Source organism: Glycine soja, chromosome 4, assembly GCF_004193775.1.
Source record: "Glycine soja cultivar W05 chromosome 4, ASM419377v2, whole genome shotgun sequence".
Classification (NCBI taxonomy): Eukaryota; Viridiplantae; Streptophyta; class Magnoliopsida; order Fabales; family Fabaceae; genus Glycine; species Glycine soja.
In genome coordinates this window covers 37424040-37445919 of record NC_041005.1, presented here as the reverse complement: position 1 = coordinate 37445919, position 21880 = coordinate 37424040, and the positions used below count along the sequence as shown (strand labels likewise).

Here is a 21880-nt window from a genome sequence, read left to right as displayed (position 1 = left end):
TCGTACACATTTAAAAGAACATTATTAAATTGATTGCTTCTTCTTCTTCTGCATTCTGAGCCTATCATATATCATTTAAAAGGGGGTTAAAATTTGTTAGTGGAAAAATTTTAAAACTTAATTCACCCCCCTTTTAAGTTTTTGAGGTCACTTGTCCAACACATTTTTATAAGCATATCCATTGATACATGTTTGGGCTTGTTGAATGGTTTCATTCACTGCTTTGCATAAATTTTTATGAGGTCTTGAATGGTGCTTTCTTCGATGTTATATATATATATGGTATTTGCATGACCTTGTTACAATTATATACTAGACAAGGTAACAACACCGTTTCACTTAGACATTTCACCAATCACAAATTGACACTTATTGCGAATGATGGTAGGAGGGTTTGGATTGTTTGTTTAGTGGGTTGACTCTGTTTCCATGGATATCCATTCAATAATCTACTAAAAAAACAAATATCAAAATTTTAATTACATAATTCATTTGTTTTATGTTGTAAAAAGGATGCAATGACAATGAACCTCTCGCTTAGTAGCATTTCCTTATCACAAGATTTGAAAATCATGCCTTGCGCATCGCTGGTACCCCGTCTTGAACAAGACCTCCATGTAGTATAGCAACATTTATCATACCTATCACATATACTTATTGGACTATCTTTCATAATTAAGGGAAGAAGAATACATACAATACAAACCTTTTGGATCAAATACATTGGCATAAACCTTAAGGCGGTCGTGAGTGAGGCCCATACCCAAGGTTGGTTTGAATGTTGTTTTAATATGTTGGCATCAAACGATTAGGAAACCCTCCGAATGGAAACATGTATGCTTCAAAATTATTATAAGAATGCTATAATAGGTATTGTTACCTCTAGCGTTAGAAGCCATATCTGTGATCATAAGTCTATATTACACTGGTCAGTTGACATTGTTGCTTGTTTCTTTTTCTTCCTATCACTTGCAATGATTGCCTATTTTGTGGGATGATCTACTTAGTGCCACCCTCGCGCTTAGCGCAGGTAAGTGGATTCGAGCTTAGTGCTAGTCGTGCGCTGAGCCTGGCTGAAGGCACTTGCTGCGCTTAGCGCACTAATCTCATGCTTAGCGCGCGGCCTTGATGCTGATGCTCTGCTAGATTCTCCTTTGCACTAAGCGCACTGAAGCTGCACTTAGCGATGGATAAGTGCTTAGCCCAACTGCTACTTTTTGCAATTCAAAACTTAGCCTCTTTTTCACCTGAAAATGCATAGATTTTATCATTAAATCCAATGGAAATGTTCTAGAGATAGCATTAACCATAAAACAAGATTTATTTACAAAATTGACTCCAAAATAACCATCAATTGGGGAACTATACAAGTTTTGGAAAATGATTTCTATACAAAAGTTAGTCGTATAAGGCGACTAACAAACTCTCCCAGATTTACAATTTTGCTTGTCCTCAACCAAAGAAAGAACAGTTTACTTGTCCTCAAGTGACAAAGACAGTGGCCAATCAAAAGAAAATGGTGTTTGATTCGTCAAGGATATCAACCATATGAACAGAATACCATGGAATGCTTAAATCAATTACCTCTCACAAGCATACAGTTTTTCAAAGATAAGAGCACAAGTATTAGAGTCACAGCTGAAATAAGCTAGTAAGCATGGCAGAAATCAAGGAATGATCATCAACCAAAACCTCATAGTCATTGTTTCACTCAAACTCAAGTGTTTAGGCTTATTCCATCATAAACAACCAACACAAGTTCTAACCTTTGCATTTCACCTCCTATCATACAGTAATGAACACACAAAAATGAATCCGAAGGACTTTCTAGGCTTGTAATGGGGTTAGGCTGCCAACAATTAATGGTTTTTCTAGGATTCAAAAGCTTAGGTTCTAGGAGAGCATTCATCCATAGAATAACCTTCACTTTTTCATTCATTCCTTCCCCATACTTGCCCTTTTTCTTAGGCAATTAGCTTTCATACCTAAAATTATAGCATACACACTTATTAACTTTATTTATACTTACAACTTTTTTTTTACGAAGAATAGAAACAGTGTGTATATACGATTTTCTTGACCATTTCAATCCTTACCCAGTGCCTCCCCCAAATTTGGAACAAATTTACCTTGATAATAACTCCCCCAAATTTGGGACAAATTTTCCTTGAACCATCTTCTGTGGATGATGCTCTCCTACAACCTAAAATAAGGTAGCATAGGATACAAATGAATAGGCTCGAGGTTCAATCAATCAACCAATTCATTCAGCTTAAACTGGATGCAAGGGATAATTCATTCAATCACAAGGTTAGCTTTTTGGCTAAGTAGCTATTCATAATCAAACATGGCCTTCATCATCCTCAAGTTCATGCATCCAATCCATACTTCAGAGATTCCCACAAAAATTAGCACTAAATGAATGTCGTTTCTCTCAAAATTTTAAAGATCACACTCTCACCGGGATACGGTTAATGCATTCCTTCACAATCAATTTGACAACCGACTAACATTTTCAGACATAATTCCAATCATATGCTCATTCTCTTCTAATGACGGCAAACTAGATCAAAACAATCATCTAATCATCCCAATCCATTCAATTCATACATTTGCTCAATCAATCAATTTCAAACACTCATTCCATACCAAACAAGCCACTGCATACAATGTTCAATCAATTCACTGTTCAATCAAGCTTTTTGTACAAGCAAACAAACAACTATGCTACTAAAATTAGAAGACTAAAACATTAAAGCTGAAATTTAAATGACATAAATCATAAAATATCTGAAATTAAACTAAAGTGTTCATAATGCAAAAAATTTAAATGCCTTGCTCCTCCTGTGGCTGGTCTTCATTAAGATCCAGTGTTGGGGCTGCTAAAGAATCCTGAATAGTCTGCTCAGGCTCCACCATTGGTGTGGCATCATCAGGTGCATGCACAGGGGCTGGAGATGGCTCTGGAATAGCCTCCTCCTCCTGAGTCGTATGTGTACCTGCATCAAAATCAAGAGGCTCAGGAGGAGTGAGCTCATCCTCATACTCTGTTGCTGTTGCTGCTGGAGGCTCCTCGGTCACAGGCTCCTGGGCTGTGGAGGCCCCACCCCCTCCATAAGAAGAAGGCTAGTCTCCTGGCCAGGCCACCTGAGTATACAACTCCTCCATACTCATGATGGAGAGCAAGCCCAAGCCCTGAAGGCTCTGTATGATGATGGACTGCCCCCTATGGATGCTCTGGAGCATGGAGTGCAACATCTGTGGAGTAAAAATAAAATATGTTGGACCTGCAAAGACTGGAACTGGAAATGGCATCTGTGAAGGTGCTAGAGGAATCATTAGGATCTCTGTGGAGGAAGAGGGAGGAAGTGTAGAAGAAGAAAAACCTCCTATCTCTGGTGCTGAAGTGGAAGGGGCCTCAGATCTCTTTCTTCTAGCCTTCCTGGCTCCTCTGAAAGTTACTGTTGGATCATCAAGATTCCAAAAGTTCTTCTTAATGTATGCCAAATTAATGGTAGGACTCAAGCTCTCCAAGGATCTCGAGTCAGACTGAACTCCCCTAGCCTTACATAAAGTTGTAATCAAGGTCGGGAATCCAAGTCTGGATGTGTCATGTTGTGCTATGAGGGAGATCTGGTGGGAGATGAGGTATCCCAAATTCATATCCATCTTCATAATAATGCCATAGATGAGTCTGGCTCAGTCAAGGGTGACATCAGAAGTATGGGAGGTAGGAATCAGGTTAGAAAAGGAAAGAACACTCCATGTATGAGCTAGGGTGGTCATGTTTTGCCTCAATATCATCAACGGATAACCATCAGCATTAAGCTCGAATCCCTTCCCTGGGATACAGAGCTTGGCAGCTAACTCCTGAGGATCAGGCCTCAGGAGTGCAAATCTAGAATAAGCATAAAGTGATTCCCCCTCTTCCATAATAACGGGGGTCTTCAAGAAAGTGTTAAGTGTGTCCTCATCAAACTTAATCAAATGACCTCTCCCCCTCACTTGCTTAGGGGATTTGTCCTCGGGGTCATAGAGGTTGGCATAGAACTCCTTCACAATGGCAACATCGATGCTGCTATCAATGAAATCAGTCAATTCTTCATCCTAGTGGCGTCTCACCACCTCATCTAAGAATTCATCAAACTCCGTGGTATAAACAACCACGTTCCTCTCAGGCAAAAACTTCCTAGGCACAATAACATCTGTGTATCTTTCCCAAGCCTCTTAGGAAGTGAATCTGGATCTGTCAAATCTGACTTGGGTAAGTGTAGATGGTGCCTTTCTTTTCCTAGAAGTCATCTGCAAAATATAAGACAAAACACAAGAGATTAGTACAAGTTTATTCTCAAGAAAATAGAAAAATTAAACTAAAAACAGAGCTGGGTGCTTAGCGTAGCATGTTGAGCTTAGCACGCCTTATGAAATTAACACAAGCACTAAGCGCAGCGAGCTGGCGCTTAGCTCGATGAAACAAAAAACATTTTTTTTTCTGTAGAATAAGCTTAGCGCACAGGTGTGCTTAGCCTAAGTCTACCATTTTAGAAACAGTAGAGGACTGGGGCTTAACGCAGCATGCTAGCGCTTAGCTCAGCCTCAATAAAAAGACACTGAGGCTTAGCGCACAAGCGCGCTTAGCCTTATTACAAAGGTAAAGAAACAGAACCTAAGTGGCGCTTAGCTCAGCAAGCTGGGCTTAGCGCCTGACTATTCTGAGTATCTTAGTATACCATTGACGCTTAGCATATAGGCGCACTTAGCGTCTACATCGTTATGGTTCAACAGCCACGATGAACGCGCTTAGCGCAACATGGTCCGCTTAGTGCGATCATCAAAAATTTGAAAAAATTTAACAATTGCGATGAACAGGCTAAGCGCAGCAGGCGCTCTTAGCACGTTCATCGCGAATCCCAGAAAGATACATATGGGGTTTCACCCCCTTCTAACCACATTGCCCCTAATGGGCTTCTAAACAACCTAAAGTCCTAAAATACCTAACCCTAAAACTAAGTAACCTAACCTACAACAATACTAGTCACTAAGACTATAAATCAACTATCCTAAGGTTTGGAGCATGAAAGTAAAAGTAGAAATGCTAACTTACTTGGATTGTCTTTGCAAGGAAGCAAAAAGGATGCAGAGGAGCAGTGATGCAAGCTCCATTGGAGCTTGTAGGCCTAGGATCTTCTTCATCAATGGATTCCTTTACTTCTTGGAAGATGAATGGCAGCGGAATGGAGAAAGGAAGAGAGAGAGGAGACGCCACTTCAAGGAGAAGATGAGTCTAGAAGAAGCTCACCACCATAGGAGGCCATGGATAAGAGCTTGGAGGAAGAAAGAGATGAATGAAGGGAGAGGGAGAGAAGAGCACGAAATTTTGTGCTCTAAATGAGCTTTGAGATCTGAAGTTTAATATTCAAATGATCAAAGTTAAAAAAAAAATGCACACACATGACCTCTATTTATAGCCTAAGTGTCACACAAAATTGGAGGGAAATTTGAATTTCAATTCAAATTTCACTTGAATTTGAAATTGAATTTGTGGAGCCAAACTTTGGAGCCAAAATTTCACTAATTATGATTAGTGAATTTTAGTTATGGTTCAGCCCACTAATCCAAGATCAATTCCAAGATTCTCCACTAAGTGTGCTTAGGTGTCATGAGGCATGTAAAGTATGAAGGACATGCACAAAGTGTGACTATATGATGTGGCAATGGGGTGTAGTAAGCAAATGCTCACCTCCCCCTCAAAAATTTAATTGGATTGGGCTTCTACCAATTCAATTAAATTTATTTCCCAACACACATCAAATATTCACTTAGTGCATGTGAAATTACAAAACTACCCCTAATACAAAAACTAGTCTAGGTGCCCTAAAATACAAGGGCTGAAAATCCTATATTTCTAGGGTACCCTACCTACAATATGGAGCCCTAAATACAAGGACAAAATATAATGACATCCTATTCTAATATGTACAAAGATAATTGGACCCAACCTTGGCCCATGGGCTCAGAAATCTACCCTAAGGCTCATGAGAACCCTAGGGCCTTCTCTTGCATCTTTGGCCCAATCTTCTTGGAGTCTTCTATCCAATGCCCTTGGGGGGTAGGATTGCATCAAGCAGTAAGCACATAGCAGAAACAAAAGAATTCTTAGGGATGAAAGGTTGTAGAGGTTTGGGTGCAAAGGTAGCAACCCAAGTGCCTCTGCCTCTACTTTTTAAAAACTGATATTCGTATGGCGCGCTTAGCGTGCCAACGTGACGTTTGAGTTTAAAACACTAGCGCTTAGCCTAGCCTCGTGCTAAGCCCAATCTGAAGTTGTAAAATCCAATAAGCATTTGGGGCTTAGTGCGGCAGCGGCACTTAGCGCTTTTTGCAACACCAAAAATCTTTCTGCAATATACGCTTTGCCTGAGATGTGAGGCTTAGCGTACATCAAGCTGCAACTTACAGTGAGTGATTCAGGCTTAGCACCATTACCTGCGCTAAGTGCACTTCCAATGACTTCAAAAAAAAATGATCTTGGCTCTTAGCGCATCCTTTCCCGCTAAGCTCAGCTTGAAAGCTCAACTTACAGAATGAATCTGGGGCCTAGCGCAGGATGGTACGCTTAGCGCAGCTATAATAAATTTTCATAGAGAGGAAGAGGCGCTTAGCGCATGATCCACACTAAGCCCATCACTTAAGGTGCAACTTACAGTGAAGATGTTGGGCTTAGTGCAGTGATGTGCGCTTAGCTGAACCATTCAGCCAATCAATCAGGGGTCTTTGCACTTACCGCGTGAAGAGATGGCGCTTAGCGGATAAGCAATCTGAAAATTTTTTCTAAGTCATTTTCTGCTTATCTCTTCATACATAATTTCAAAACCCTTTTTGTTCATTACTAAACAAGCTGAAATCAATCACAATCACAAGCAAGATGTCTTAACTACATGCAAGAAATAAAAATGAAGATAGAGAAGGGAAATAAAAGCTGGGTTGCCTCCCAGTAAGCGCTTCTTTAACGTCACTAACTTGACGCATCATCCTGTTATCCAGGATCTAATAATGTTCCCACTTCAAGGACCTTCTTCTCAGGTCTTCTTTCCTCCATCACATGAACTTTAAAATAGGCATTCCAATCAGGTGGTTCTTTATCTTCATGAAATAGATCAAAGTTGATTTTCTGATCTTCTATGCCCATTTGCAACATCTTTTTTCCCATATCTACTACATAGCTTGCAGTAGACATGAATGGGGGCCCAAGAATGAGAGGAATATCAGCATCCCCTTCTATATCTATCACCACAAAATCAGCTAGAAATATAAGGTGTTTCACCTTCACCAAAACATCTTCAATCACTCCATACGGTCCTGTGATGGAGCGATCAACTAACTGAAGGGTAATGCGTGTAGGTATTATCTCTATCTCTCCAAGTTGCCGAAACCTGGAGAGAGGCATTAAGTTGATACTATCTCCCAAGTCTATGAGAACTTTTCCTACAGCAACCTCACCAATGGAACATGGTATCGTGACAACTCCCGGATCTTTGTGCTTAGGTGGAAGAATGCGTTGAATCACAACACTACAATTGCCTTCCACCATAATTTTGTCACTGTGGATGTACGGTTATTCTTTATCATCATATCTTTTAAAAATTTGTCATAGAGGGGCATTTGTTGAAGTGCTTCTCCAAAGGGTAAAGTAATTTTCAGTTTCTTGAAGATATCAAGAAATCTGGCCAAATGTCTTTCTTTCTCTTTCTGAGAAGGTACTAAAGGATAAGGTACTTCCTTGCCTTCGTTTGGAGTAGTATCCTTCTTCTTGTCAGTGTTTGCCTCACTCTTGCCTTTCCTCATATCATTATCAACAACTTTCTCTTTTTGTTTTTCATTTTTCAACTCTTTTTCTTTTTCTTTTTCTTTTTCTTCTTCTTTTATTCTTTCTTCTTCTTTCTCTTTTATTGGTGTCTCTTCTTCCTTATCATCTTCAGTCTCCTCATTAATCTCTTCAAGTTCTACAAAATCAGAATCAAGTTCAAGTGCTGGCTTAGGTGCCAACTGTTGTTTATGTTCCTTCATCTTCTTTCCAGCATCACTATCATCTCCTTGGATTGCCATTCTACTTCTAGTCATCACAGCTTTACATTCTTCCTTAGGATTTTTCTCTGTATTAGTTGTAAAACTACTTGATGATCTATCCGCCAATTGCTTTGCAAGTTGTTCCACTTGGACCTCAAGATTCTTTATGGCGGACTCTATGCTCTTCTGATTGGACATAGAAACCTGCATAAGCTGAGTTAGAGTCTTTTCCAGCTTCGTTGTGCGATCATAGAGACTAGGTCCTTGTTGCTGTGGCCTTATGGATGGTCCACCTTGATCTCCATTGAACTGATTTCCAGGGTGGTTCCTCCATTGTCCTTGCTGCTGATTATATTGTTGGCCATGTTGGAATCCAGAAAATCCTCCTGCATTAAAATTGTTTATGGGCTGATTTCCCATGTAATCGACTTCACGAGTGAGGTGTTCTTCAATAGGAATACAAAATCCAGATTCATGAGCTCCCCCACAAATGGTACATCCTGCAACCTGCAAAATAGAAGCATATGAAGTATGTACAGAAGCATTGTTTTGTGCCAACAATGCATCTTGGGAGGCTAACTCTAATAAACTCTTTTTGGTAGGAATGTGAGCTCTATCTCTCAAAATAGCAATGTCGCTTGTAGCCATATTTTCAATGAGATCCATGGCTTCTTCAGGGGTCTTCAATTTGATTTTCCTACCTATAGAAGCGTCTAATAGCTGTTTGGACTGCGATCTTAACCCGTCTATAAAGATATTGAGTTGTATCGGTTTTGAAAATCCATGAGTGGGAGTCTTTCTCAATAAACCACGGAATCTTTCCAAGGCCTCACTCAAAGATTCGTCAGGAAATTGGTAAAGAGAAGAGATGGCAGCTTTGCCTTCTGTAGTGTTAGACTCAAGGAAATATTTCTTTAGAAATTTCTCCACAACCTCATCCCATGTCTTAAGACTATTATCTTTGAATGAATGAAGCCACCTCTTGGCTTCTCCAAATAAAGAAAATGAAAACAAGCTCAGTCGGATTGCATCTTCAGGCACTCCAGCCAACCAAATAGTATTGCATATTTCTATGTAAGTGGCTCAGTGTGCATATGGGTCTTTATTTGGTAATCCATGAAACAAATTATTCTGAATCAACTGAATCAATGATGGTGGATAAGTGATGTTTTGTGCTTGAACTTCTGCTTGTGCAATGCTGTTGAAAAATTGTGACACATTAGAACTTGAATAATCTTCCAGAGTAACTCTTCTAGGCTCTTCAGCCATGATGTACTCTTCACTAGGATCTAAATTAGAATGTTCTGCAATAGGAAAACTAGAAGATGCCTCAAAAGATTGAGGTTCTTCCTCTGGAATTGCTGCTGCCTCTAAGTCCTGCAAAAATTTTCTAACTCTCTCTTGATTACTGCTAGTCGGTGAAAATGACTAACTTTTGTGTATAAAACTTGTATAAATTGTATCAAACTCTCCCAATTTATGGTTATTTTGTAATGTTACAAGTATTTTCTATTAAGTATAGGTAATAAATACTTAGTATTTTCATTTTGTGTGTTTAATAATCATTTTCTCTCAATTTCAGGTTAATTAGGCAAGCTTTGGAAAAGGCTGTTTTCACCTTCTCGCTAAGCCAATCTACTGGCTTAGCGAGCATCCACTAAGCGCAACACTCTTGGGCTAAGTGCAAGGAAGAATCCAGAAGAAGATGAGTTGTACAGGTTCGCTAAGCGCACCGCTTCAGTTCGTCCGCTAAGCGAGAAAGGCGCGCTAAGCCAAAAATCACTAACGTTCACTAAGTGGTCCATACGTGCACTAAGCACACGAGCACAAACAAGGCAACCTATTCAAGACCTTAATTGCTTTGTTAAATTTTGTTGTAATAGAACAATTGAGTGCTCAATTTTTTCTATTGCAATTCCTTGTATTTGGACATTCTTCAGGGGTGTATTGGGAGTCTTGTTAGTCGTCTTATACGACTAACTTTTGTATATAAAACATTTTCTAAAATTTGTATAGTTTCCCCAATTTATAGTTATTTTGTAGGGATTTGTAAATAAATCTTGTTTTATTGTTCTAGCTGTCTCTAGAGTATCTCCCATGTGATTTAATGATAAAGTTTGCACAATTTCAGGTCAAAAGAGGCTAAAATCTTGAGGTGCTAATAGGAGCAGTTGCGCTCAGCTCAGCATTTGGGCTCAGCGCGCATCCAACGCTAAGCGCAAATTCAGGGCGCTTAGCGCGACAAAAGAATCTGGAAGACAATAAATATCAAGGCCGTGCGCTAAGCCCGAGATCCGCTCACTAAGCCCGATAGTTGTCTTTAGCTTGGCTTAGCGCATGGCTAGCACTAAGCTCAAATCAACTAACTCGCACTAAGTGTGAGGGTGGCGCAAAGCGCAATGTCATGGACTCAAAGCCTATTTAATGCCTATCTTATGCAGAATTAGGGTACACAATTTTTAACAAGCAGTACAGAATTTCAGAGCAAGGGCACCACAGTGCAAATTTCAAGATAGAAGCTCTGGAGGCAGCAAGAGGAGTAGCTGATGAGAATCCTGAAATTGGCCAAATACAGGATGAAGGCCCAAGTGGAGAAGGATGAAGACCCAGAGGCAGAGACACTATCAAGACTATTAATTGTTGCTGAAGGCCTAAACTAATTTGAAGGCCCAAGTTAAATATGTTTTTTAGTTATAATTTTTATTTATTGTAATTTTAGCCCAAACTGTTTAGAAGGCTCATGTCTATTTTCATCTTTTTGTTCAGATACACTATAAGTATTGGTTTTTGTTTTCAATAAAGAAACTTTTGGCATTTTCATAAAATTTGGTGAGAGCTTCTCTTTGGGTTCCTTGTTGAACCAATCTAAGACATATGAAGGTAATCATTGTGGCGTCTACTCTAACTTATCTTCCTTCACTGGAAGTGGCGTCATCCAAATCTCTGTAGCCTTTATCAAGCGATCCGCTCCTAGTCAGGTTCACATCATCGTGACAGGTGGGAATACTTACCACTATACTACAACGGCGAGAATCCTGAAATTGGCCAAATACAGGACGAAGGCCCAAGTGGAGAAGGACAAAGCCCCCAAGTGGAGAAAGATGAAGGCCCACAGGCAGAGACACTATCAAGACTATTAATTGTTGCTGAAGGCCTAAACTAATTTGAAGGCCCAAGTTAAATATGTTTTGTAGTTATAATTTTTATTTATTGTAATTTTGGCCCAAACTGTTTAGAAGGCCTATGTCTATTTTTATCTTTTTGTTCAGATACACTATAAGTATTGGTTTTTGTTTTCAATAAAGAAACTTTTGGCATTTTCATAAAATTTGTTGAGAGCTTCTCTCTAGGTTCCTTGTTGAACCAATCTCAGACTTATCAAGGTAATCCTTGTGGCATCTACCCTGACTTATCTTCCTTCACTGAAAGTGGCGTCATCCAAAACTCCATAGCCTGTATCAAACGTTCCGCCCCATAAGGATCACATCAGCAGCTTTGTAGAGAAGCCTAGGATTCTTCAATTAAAGAGAGATTAGTGAGCTGTAGAGTGATTGTGAGATGCTGAGAAGAGGAGGAGGGATCTCCCTTCTTGTGTAACGAACAATTATTTTGTACTCTCAATCTTATTTGTGTTAGGGTTTTTCTGTAATGGCTGGCTAAACACCCTTGTTGGGGATTTCTAAGGAACAACTGATGTAATTACTTCAATATCTAATTAATTGTGTTTTATGTGTTCAATGCTTCCTTCAATGCTTAATTTCTGCATGCTCTTGGTCTGATCACCCATTTGTGTGTACAGTTAGGTGACTTTAGCATTGGGAAATGTATTGTTGCCTTAGAACTTGATAGAAGCTGTCGCAACCTACCCTTTTGCGGGTGAGCGAGGCGAGGCTCTCGGGTGCCTTTTCCAAAGGAGGAAAATGCACGGAGTCGCCACCAACGTTTATTTGTGGAAAACGTCGGAAAAACCGAAGGAAACCGGTCAAAAAGAATATTCCAAGTTCGGGAGTTGTATTTACGTTTGAGGAAGGTATTAGCACCCCTCACGTTTGTCTCAAAGGACAACAACCTTATTTTTAGAATTGCATGAAATTGTGTTACCCTAACTTTTATTTCTTTTTTATTTTTGAGGTCGACAAAAGCGGGGCTCTTGCTCCTACGTACCCTCCATCGAAGAGGAAATCAGACCTGCGTAGTTCTTTTTTAAGGGTGAATCAAGCGATTCTTTTTACTTGGAAGGTGATCATTTTAAGGCGTTGGACCTTAAAAATGATCCATTTACTTGGTAAGAATAACTGAGATATTGAACTTTCAAATCCTTTTTTAGTGATTTTTGTGGACGAGCTTGACTTTGCGAGTTGATTTTAGCCTTAGTTTCACTTTAGTTATTAGTCAATTCAATTAAGAAAGAGGAATCCCAAAGAGAAACGTCCGATTGATTTTTTTGCTTCATTTTACTAACAGATATTTTTTTATTATTATATTATTATTTTGCCTTTTTTTTGGTTTCCAACGTGGTGACAGCGTGACCGAACGATCGGATTTCATTTTAACAGAAATTAACTGATATTGCAAATCAAACGATCGGTGGAAATTTGTTTTATTTTTTTATTAGGTGAGAAAATGTCTTAAGTAAATGACTGAAGCACGTCAAAAGGGGGTACGGAAAGTAAATAAAACAAGAATAAAAGTACACAAAACAAATGGGGACCACCACGGGTACATGAATGAATTGAAAAGTTCGATTTCGGGTACTTACCGGTTGAAGACCGAAGAACAATGAAGACCGAACGATGAATGACAAAGAACGGTCGAAAATCTTCGCGAAATCACCCACGGAAACGTTACGGAAGCACCTCGGCTTGGATTTTCTTCACGAAAACAATTTTCCTCAGCAATTTCAAGTGAATACGAAGTGCCAAGAAGGCTGAACCCTTTCCTTCTTCACTCCTCCCCCTATTTATAGCAAAACAGGGGAGGAGCTTGCCACCCAGCTCGCCCAGGCGAGTCAGGTTGCTTCCTCCAGAAGCAATCGCCTTCTGGAGGAAGAATCTGGAAGGCCCAAGTGGGCCTGGTTACTGTTTGCACCCCTTTTTTTTACTAAATACACCCCTTTGCTTTTTTTGGTGATTCTTTTTTCGTAACGTTACGAAACTTTACAAATTTCGTAACGATACTTGTTTTCTTTTCGTAAGGCTACGAAACCTTAGGGATCACATAATTACTCCTTTTTTAGCTTTCGAAGAGTTACGGAAACTCACGGATTGCGTAACAATACTTCCTTTTGATTTCCGTCACGTTACAGAATTTCACGGACTGCGTAACAACGCTTCCTTTTGATTTCTGGCATGTCTCGGGACTTCACATATTGTGCAACAACGGGTGCCAAGTACCTTGAAGCGGCCAATCAAAAGGTTGCATGCCATCAAGCAATAGTTCCCGCACGAAATTAAGGTATGACAGAAGCAGGACTGAATAACCATATTACCAGGGATGGATTGTTGGGGTTTTGGTTTTCTGAATATGCTGTGATGATAATGCTGTTTAACTTAAGCCTAGCCTTACAAGATGGATCTATGGACGAAGCTTAGGTTAAATTAGTCTAAACTTACGATGGATCGAGGTTTAGTATTTTAGGCTACAGCATAGAACACAAAAGCATGATTGATTAGAGAAACATCTTCATATGGATCAGCTTGTTTGTTAGAAAGACCCAATGCTTTTTACCTATTGTTGTCAACTTATACTTACTTGCATCTATTGTTTTTACCATAGAAGTAGTTTATTTTTGTTTTAACCATCCATTATCAGTGTTATTCAAACAATGCCTTATTTCTGAATAAAACTTTGTCTAATAAGCATGTTCCCTGAGTTCGATACTCGGATTACTCCGTTTTAATTTTAAATACTTGACGACCTGGTGGGCTTTTCGGTGTTTCATTTCCCTTGAATATAATTGTTGAAAATTGGAGAAAAAGGAACCATATGGGAAAATGAACAAAGTATTTATGGCGCCGTTGCCGGGGAACTTAATTCATTAGAAGAGTTCAGTTCAGTTTTACGGCATTGCTTTATATTTTTCTCTTTGATTCATTGATTCTTTTTGTTCATATTTTAGATACTGCATATTTTATTGTTCTTTTGAACTGGATAATTTTAGTTCTGTTTCTCTTGTATGCAAAGAAGATATACTGCAGGTGATTTGATCCCCATCGATTTGGAGATTAACGCTACTTGCAGGAGGCGCAATGCAAAGAGAATTAGAAAAGTTTTGCAGGACTTAGAAGCAGCAGCAACTCCAGAAGAAGAACCTCGATCTTCCAAGGCGTCTTCTAGCTTTCCTATTCTAGGGAAATCTCAAACAAATTTAATTGAAGAAGTTATCATGGCTGAAGAGCCAAGGAGAGTGACCCTAGAAGATTACTCAAGTTCCACTGTGCCGCAATTCTTTACCAGCATTACACAACCAGAGGTTCAGGCACAAACAATCACATATCCTCCTTCTTTGATATAGCCATGGATCTTATTGAAAATATGGCTGCAAGTGACATTGCTATTCTCAGAGATAAAACTCACATACCAACAAAGAAAAGTCTTCTGGAACTTACATCTCAAGATGTGTTGTTGGCACAGAACAAGTTTTTGTCCAAGCAATTAGAAGCATTGACCAAAACACTAAGTAAGTTGCCAACTCAAATACATTCTGTGCAATCTTTACCATCTACTGTTTTGTAGGTTGCAGGGTGTGCCATCTGTGGTAGAGCTCACAATTTTGGCTGTTGTATCCCCAATGAAGAACCAGCTCATAAAGTCAATTATATGGGGAACCAGCCAACACAAAATTTCAATGCAGGTGGATATTCTGGATTTCAGCATGGCAAACCATATAATTCACAGCAGAGACAATGGAAAATTCACCTTGGTAACCAATTCAACAAAGACCAGGGTGGTCCATCTACAAGGCCATAACAACAAGGGCTTAGTCTCTATGATCGAACAATGAAGCTGGAAGAGACTCTAGCTCAATTTATGTAGGTTTCTATGTCAAACCATAAGAGCACGGAGTCTGCCATAAAGAATTTGGAAGTCCAAGTGGGATAACTGGCAAAACAGTTGGTGGATACGCCGTCAAGCAGCTTTAGTGCTAACACTGAGAAAAATCTGAAGGAAGAATGTAAAGCTATAATGACAAGGAGCAGAATGGCAATTCAGGCTGATGAAGATAGAGCTGAAGAGAAGGTGGAGGGATATAAACAACAGCTAGCAGTTGAGCCGGCACTAGAACCAATTTATGATCTTATTGAACTTCATAAAGTTGTGGAAGACAAAGATGACCAATATGAGAGAGAGACACCAATAAAAGAGATTGAAATAGGAATAAAGATGAAGGAATAACAAGAAAAACAAAAACAAAAACAAAAACAAAAGAAGAAATAGAAAAAGAAAAAAATAGAAAAATGAAAAAGAAAAAAAGAAAGTTGATGAGGAGAAAAAGAAGAGCAAGAGGGAGGTTTCAAGAGAGAAAAAGAGAGAGATTACTTTAGTTGAAGGCAAGGAAGTACAATATCCATTGGTACCTTTCAAGAAGGATAAAGAGCGACACTTAGCCAGATTGCTTGACATTTTCAAGAAGTTGGAGATCACTTTGCCTTTCGGAGAAGCTCTCCAACAGATGCCACTTTATGCCAAATTTTTAAAAGACATGCTGACAAAGAAGAACCGGTACATACACAGTGACACAATAGTTGTGGAAGGAAATTGTAGTGCGGTCATTCAGCGCATCCTTCCCTCAAAGCATAAGGATCCCGGAAGTGTCACTATATGTGTTCTACTGGTGAGGTTGTTATGGGTAAAGCTCTCATAGAATTGGGAGCTAGTATCAATTTAATGCCTCTATCCATGTGCCGATGACTTGGAGAGATAGAGATAATGCTCACACACATGACCCTCCAGTTGGCTGATCGTTCCATCACAAGACCATATGGAGTGATTGAAGATGTTTTGGTTAGGGTCAAACATTTGATCTTTCCAGCTAATTTTGTAGTGATAGACATTGAGGAAGATGTTGACATTCCCCTAATTCTTGGAAGACCTTTTATGTCCACCGCAAATTGTGTGGTAGACATTAGGAAGAGGAAACTACAAATGGCCATAGAGGACCAGCAAATCAGTTTTGATATGTTTCATGAAAAGAAAGCTTTGCCTGACCAAAATGTTTGTTTGAAGGTGAATATGATGGAGGAAAAGAGACTAGAGAAGAAGGTTCTCAAAGTTGGAACCTTGTTGGAACCAAGATAATAGGATGATGCATCTAGCTAGTGACATTAAAAGAGCGCTTACTGGGAGGCAACCCATCTTTTCTTTCCCTTTTCTCTTTTTCATTCTTATCTTTTGCATGTAGTTAGGATAATTGCTTAAGATTGTGATTAATTTTTTAGCTTGTTTAGTAGTAAAAAAGAGGTTTTTAAGCTCATGTGAAGAGATGGATAGAAAAGACTCAGAAAAAAAATTTCTAGTTGTTCATCCACTAAGCGCAACCCTTGCGCTAAGCGCCATGTCTTCACGCGCTAAGCCTGAGCTTTCTCGCGCTAAGTGCTTAGACCCCCTGACTAGTTGGCTGAATAGTTCAGCTAAGCACACATCATTGTGCTAAGCCCAACATCTTCACTGGAAATAAACTTCAAGCAGTGGGCTTAGCGGAGATGATGTGCTAAGCGCCACTTCTTCTCTGGAAAAATTTATTGTAGCAGCGCTAAGCGCGATGTCCTGAGCTAAGCCCCAGATCCATTCTGGAATTGAGCTTTCATAGTTGGGCTTAGCCGCAGGATGCACTAAGTGCCAATCTCTTACTGTTTTTGGAATGCTTGGAAGTGCTCTTAGCGCACCTGTTACGCTAAGCCTGAACTATTATCTATAAGTTGAAGCTTGATTGTGCGCTAAGCCTCACCTCTCAGGCTAAGTGCATATTCTAGAAAATTTTTGTGTTGCAGAAAGCGCTAAGCGCCACCTGCTGTGCTAAGCCCCATATGCTTACTGGAATCTGAAACTTCAAGTTGTGCTTAGCGCGAGGTTAGGCTAAGCGCTTGGGCTTTAAACTCAAACGTCATGTTGGCACGCTAAGCGTGCCAATCGAAAATGTTAAAATGAGTTAGAACTGCCATAGGCAGTTACCTATACACAAACTTTTGCTTCCTTTCCTGTGCGTACCTTCTGTGTGTGTACATTTCGCTATTGTGCCTCAAGTACTTTCTGCATCTTCCTTGCTTCTTCTTGCATTCCATCACAATCCAAGTAGTACTTCATTTCCATTTTAATTTTCATACTTTGAACCTTAGGATAGATGATTTCTTGCTTTGTTAGCTTGTATTGCTGTTTAATTTAGGGTTTCTAGCTTTAGGGTTTTTTATTTTAGGATTTTAGGTAACTTAGAAGCCCAATAAAGGCAATGTGGCTGAAAGGGGTGAAGACCCCTGTGTTTCTGTTTGGAAATCGCGATGAACGCGCTAAGCACGCCAGCTGCGCTTAGCCTGTTCATCGCAGCTGTTGAATTTTTGGATTTGCAGATGATCACGCTAAGCGGACCATGTTGCTAAGCGGGTTCATCCCTGCTGATGAACGAAAGCGATGACCCTGCTAAGCGCGTCTGTGCACTAAGCAGGACTAATGTTTCAGATATTAGGATTTTTAAAATTTTGTCTCAGCGCTAAGCCTGACCTGTCAGGCTAAGTGCCAATATGCTTTTGTTAGTCAGTCCTATGAATAAGGCTAAACGCAGCTGCTGTGCTAAGCCCTTGTTGTGTATCAAGGAGGTTGAGCTAAGCGCGATCATTATCAAGATAATATCACATAATTTAAGTTAGATTTATCAAATTTGAATTATAGAAAAAGTTAGTAAGGGGAGTAAATTTGCAAGACTTACTCCTATGGTAAGTGAATTTCCTAAACTGAAAGTTCAATGGCTACAATGATTGTAATAAGGAATTCAATTCTTCAACCACTAACTTGTATATGTTTCAAAATGGCTTTCAACCTAACATTAATGTGGAATTTCAGAATGGCTTTCAACCTAAAATTTGACATGCATGATCATTATGAAGATAATATCACATAATTTAAGTTAGATTTATGAAATTTGAATTATAGAAAGAGTTAGTAAGGGGAGTAACTTTGCAAGACTTACTTCTATGGTAAGTGAATTTCCTATATATCTATGTCATCCTAAACTGTATATTAGTTTTCAAGATAGAGATTAGGGTAAAAAAAAGTCTTTCAATTTTGGCTACCTTTTTCAATATCAGTTGTTAAATTAAATTGCAAATTCTACGATGATTTTTGGTGGCAAACCATCATAGAATGTGTAGTTCGAAGATGGGTTTCCACCAAAACTGTCTTAGAAACAACTGGTTATTGTCTTTTTTAAAAAAAAAAATTAAAACGTATTCTAATTAACATGTTTTTTGTTTGAAACCGTCTTAGAAAGAAATGTGTTTTTATTTTTTTAATTAAAACCATATTCTAAGACAGTCCTCTATAATAACCGTCACAGACACTTACATGTACAACGACAGTCGAATGACCGTCGTCGAATCCACTGACTTACCATGACACAGTATTCTAAGACGGTTAAAAACCGTCTTTGAAGACCCCTAAGAATTATCGTCGAATAACCTTTTTTTTAGTAGTGCCTATTTTTTCAAGACTTTGTTGTTTAAAGGTAAGTCAATGAGTGTTTTTTATTTAGTCCACGGGAGTGCACAATTAATTTGAAAACTTAATTAGAAGCTCACCAAAAGTTATCACATTATATGATACAAAATGTCTTTATTAAATTTTCTTAATTAAACCAAATTTACTTTTCTCTTTGATCAATTTTAATTATTTTAAAATTATTAGATGAGAAAATTGCGGTGTTACAATCACATTTTCTCAAGCTATCAACAAACATCTACACAAACCAAAAAATGGTTCCGTATTCTAGGTACACCTTATTTCATATAGAAAATCATTATAATTAAAAACATGGAAGAATGAAAAACAGTACACGCATTGAAGTTATCATTTATAATTTTAAAATGAGGTATTTATATTTATAACATAGGAATCCTTAAGAGGGGACTTATTTACGTTATATGAAAAATATGTATTTGTAATTTTTTTTAAAAATGAGTTATTGTATAAAATTTATAGTTTAAATAGTTTAAATTTAGTATGCTGAAATTTACTATAATTTATCATTGCACATTCTAAATTATAATCTTTTACAGCTTAAGGTAAAAAGCAAGAGGATAAACTAAAATATATAAATTCTTTTAAATGGTTTCCAATCGTAAAAGATAAATTTTGGATATCTTTTATCCGCAATTTGTATAATGCTTTCTAAACATGAAATTTTTTCAAATCAAATTAAATCACCTATAGTGAAATTAAATAGAATTTTTATAAATAATTAAATTTTTGGCAAATATAATAATAGGTTATTAACGAGTGATGCAAAATTATTTGTTAAAAGCTGGAAAAAATATCAACCAGACAACTAAAAAAAGGAAAGATATAATTAGATAATAGTTGTTAATAATGTTTATGGTCTTCAAGCCTTGCTACTCTAATATAAATATAATCCAATCATACTCCGGAATCAATTCATTCATGAGAAGTGCAAAAACAGTGTAACAAAAAGAAAAAGAAAAACAATATGAAGTTCACTATAATCACAATATTTTTCTCTTTATTTCTACTTGACTTTGGTTTTGCACAACAGGGGGATCTTGACATATCAAGATTTGGAGGAAAACCAAATACAAATATAGGCCAGGTATGAACGTGTAACATTGAACAAAAAAAATTCATTTCAACATTTGATAAAAAAAATAGGGGTAGTCTCAAAGGTAGGATCTTTTTAACTATTATCACTTCTTCTTTTTAATTGATTTGTGATTTGCATATTCTAAAGGCTTTCTTAAGTGCCTGGACTCAAGCATGTGCATCACCAACTGCTGTCAAAATTGTGATTCCAGCTGGCACATACCAAATGGGTGCAGTTGATGTCAAAGGTCCTTGCAAGGCTCCTATTGAGGTTCAAGTTGATGGAACAATTCAAGCACCTGCAAACCCAACTGACCTTAAGGCGGCTCATCAATGGTTTGTTGTTCAATATGTTAACTCTTTCACCCTGTCGGGTAAAGGTGTTTTTGATGGTCAAGGGGCAACTGCTTGGAAACAAAATGATTGTACAACAAACAAGGACTGCAAGATGCTTTGCATGGTAAATAAGTATTAATATTGAAATTAAAAATATCTTGTGCCTTCTAACACAAATTTAACTCCCTTTTATGCTTTATTTCTCAAATGTCAACAGAATTTTGGTTTTAATTTCCTCAATAATTCAATTGTCCGTGACATTACTTCCAAGGATAGCAAAAACTTTCATGTGAATGTTTTGGGGTGCAACAATTTCACATTTGATGGGTTTAAAGTTAGTGCACCAAAAGATAGCCCCAACACTGACGGAATCCACATTGGAAGATCCACAGATGTGAAGATTCTTAACACAAACATTGCTACTGGAGATGATTGTGTCTCATTGGGTGATGGTTGCAAAAATATAACTGTCCAAAATGTGAATTGTGGACCTGGTCATGGCATTAGTGTTGGAAGCCTTGGGAAGTACGATTCTGAAGAGCCTGTTGCAGGTTTTCTAGTTAAGAATTGCACTTTGAATGGAACAGATAATGGTGTGAGAATTAAGACTTGGCCTAACACGCCAGGAGCAATTACAATTACTGATATGCATTTTGAAGATCTTACCATGAATAATGTTACGAACCCTATCATCATAGACCAAGAGTATTGTCCTTGGAACCAATGCTCCAAACAGGTATTTAATTCGTTCTCCATTAATGTATAGGATGATGATATTATTTTAGTGACTATAGTTCATACACTAAATTGATTTAAAAGACTGATTTTTATTCCATTTTTTGTTCTTATGATGGCATAGAATCCGTCAAAAATCAAGATAAGCAAGGTTTCCTTCAAGAACATTAAGGGCACTTCAGGAAGTCAAGAAGGGGTGGTTCTTGTTTGTAGTAGTGGTGTACCATGTGAGGGTGTAGAGATGGCTGATATTGATCTCACATTCAATGGAGCTGCAGCAACAGCTAAATGTGCTAATGTCAAGCCCACAATAACAGGAAAAGCTCCTACTTGTGCAGCCTAGAATGAGGAACAACAATAATGCCCTTTTTTTTTTAACAATTTTCTTTTACTATTTTTCCTATGTAGAGAAGCAAGTCAGCCCCATTAAAAGAGGAGGTGTCTAGTAATTGTATTCTCTTGTGAATAAATACTTCAACGTGGCTATGGTAAAATAATGATCATATATGTAATGTTTCTTCAATACCAAAAGAAGTCTTCTTTATTCATCTTATTAATTAGCTTGTAATATGTTCCAAATTCATACCCAAGTTTAAAGTTTAGAAAGTGTCAAGGAATCATACTCAAGTTTAACAGTTATTACTATATGTTACACTATAGTAATAACGGTTAATATACAGTAAAAGACTCAATGGACCTTTTCCATTGGTGAATTGATTCAACTAATACATTGAAATGGTTACAAAACTAAATTTATTCAAAGTTACCTCAAATTAGATCAAACAAGTGTAAAATATTTTTTAAAATCTATTAGTGTCTAACCTATGAAGAGGATGAGATTAATAATTCTTTCTTGAGGAAAGAATTTTCTTAGGGGTCAAAATATGTTTGAATATGATGATATTAGTATGTCAAATTTATAAGTTACAAATTTTACACA

General features: G+C 38.0%; 1 protein-coding gene across 1 annotated transcript; it reads left to right on the top strand.

The window, feature by feature from the left end:
- The first annotated feature begins 19721 nt into the window (after positions 1-19721).
- Positions 19722-21493, top strand: LOC114408167 (polygalacturonase-like). The gene is made up of 4 exons (XM_028371259.1): positions 19722-19879; positions 20018-20329; positions 20423-20941; positions 21065-21493. The coding sequence occupies exons 1-4, from the start codon at positions 19760-19762 to the stop codon at positions 21281-21283; spliced, it is 1170 nt and encodes a 389-aa protein (XP_028227060.1). The 5' UTR covers positions 19722-19759; the 3' UTR covers positions 21284-21493.
- Positions 21494-21880: the final 387 nt, after the last annotated feature.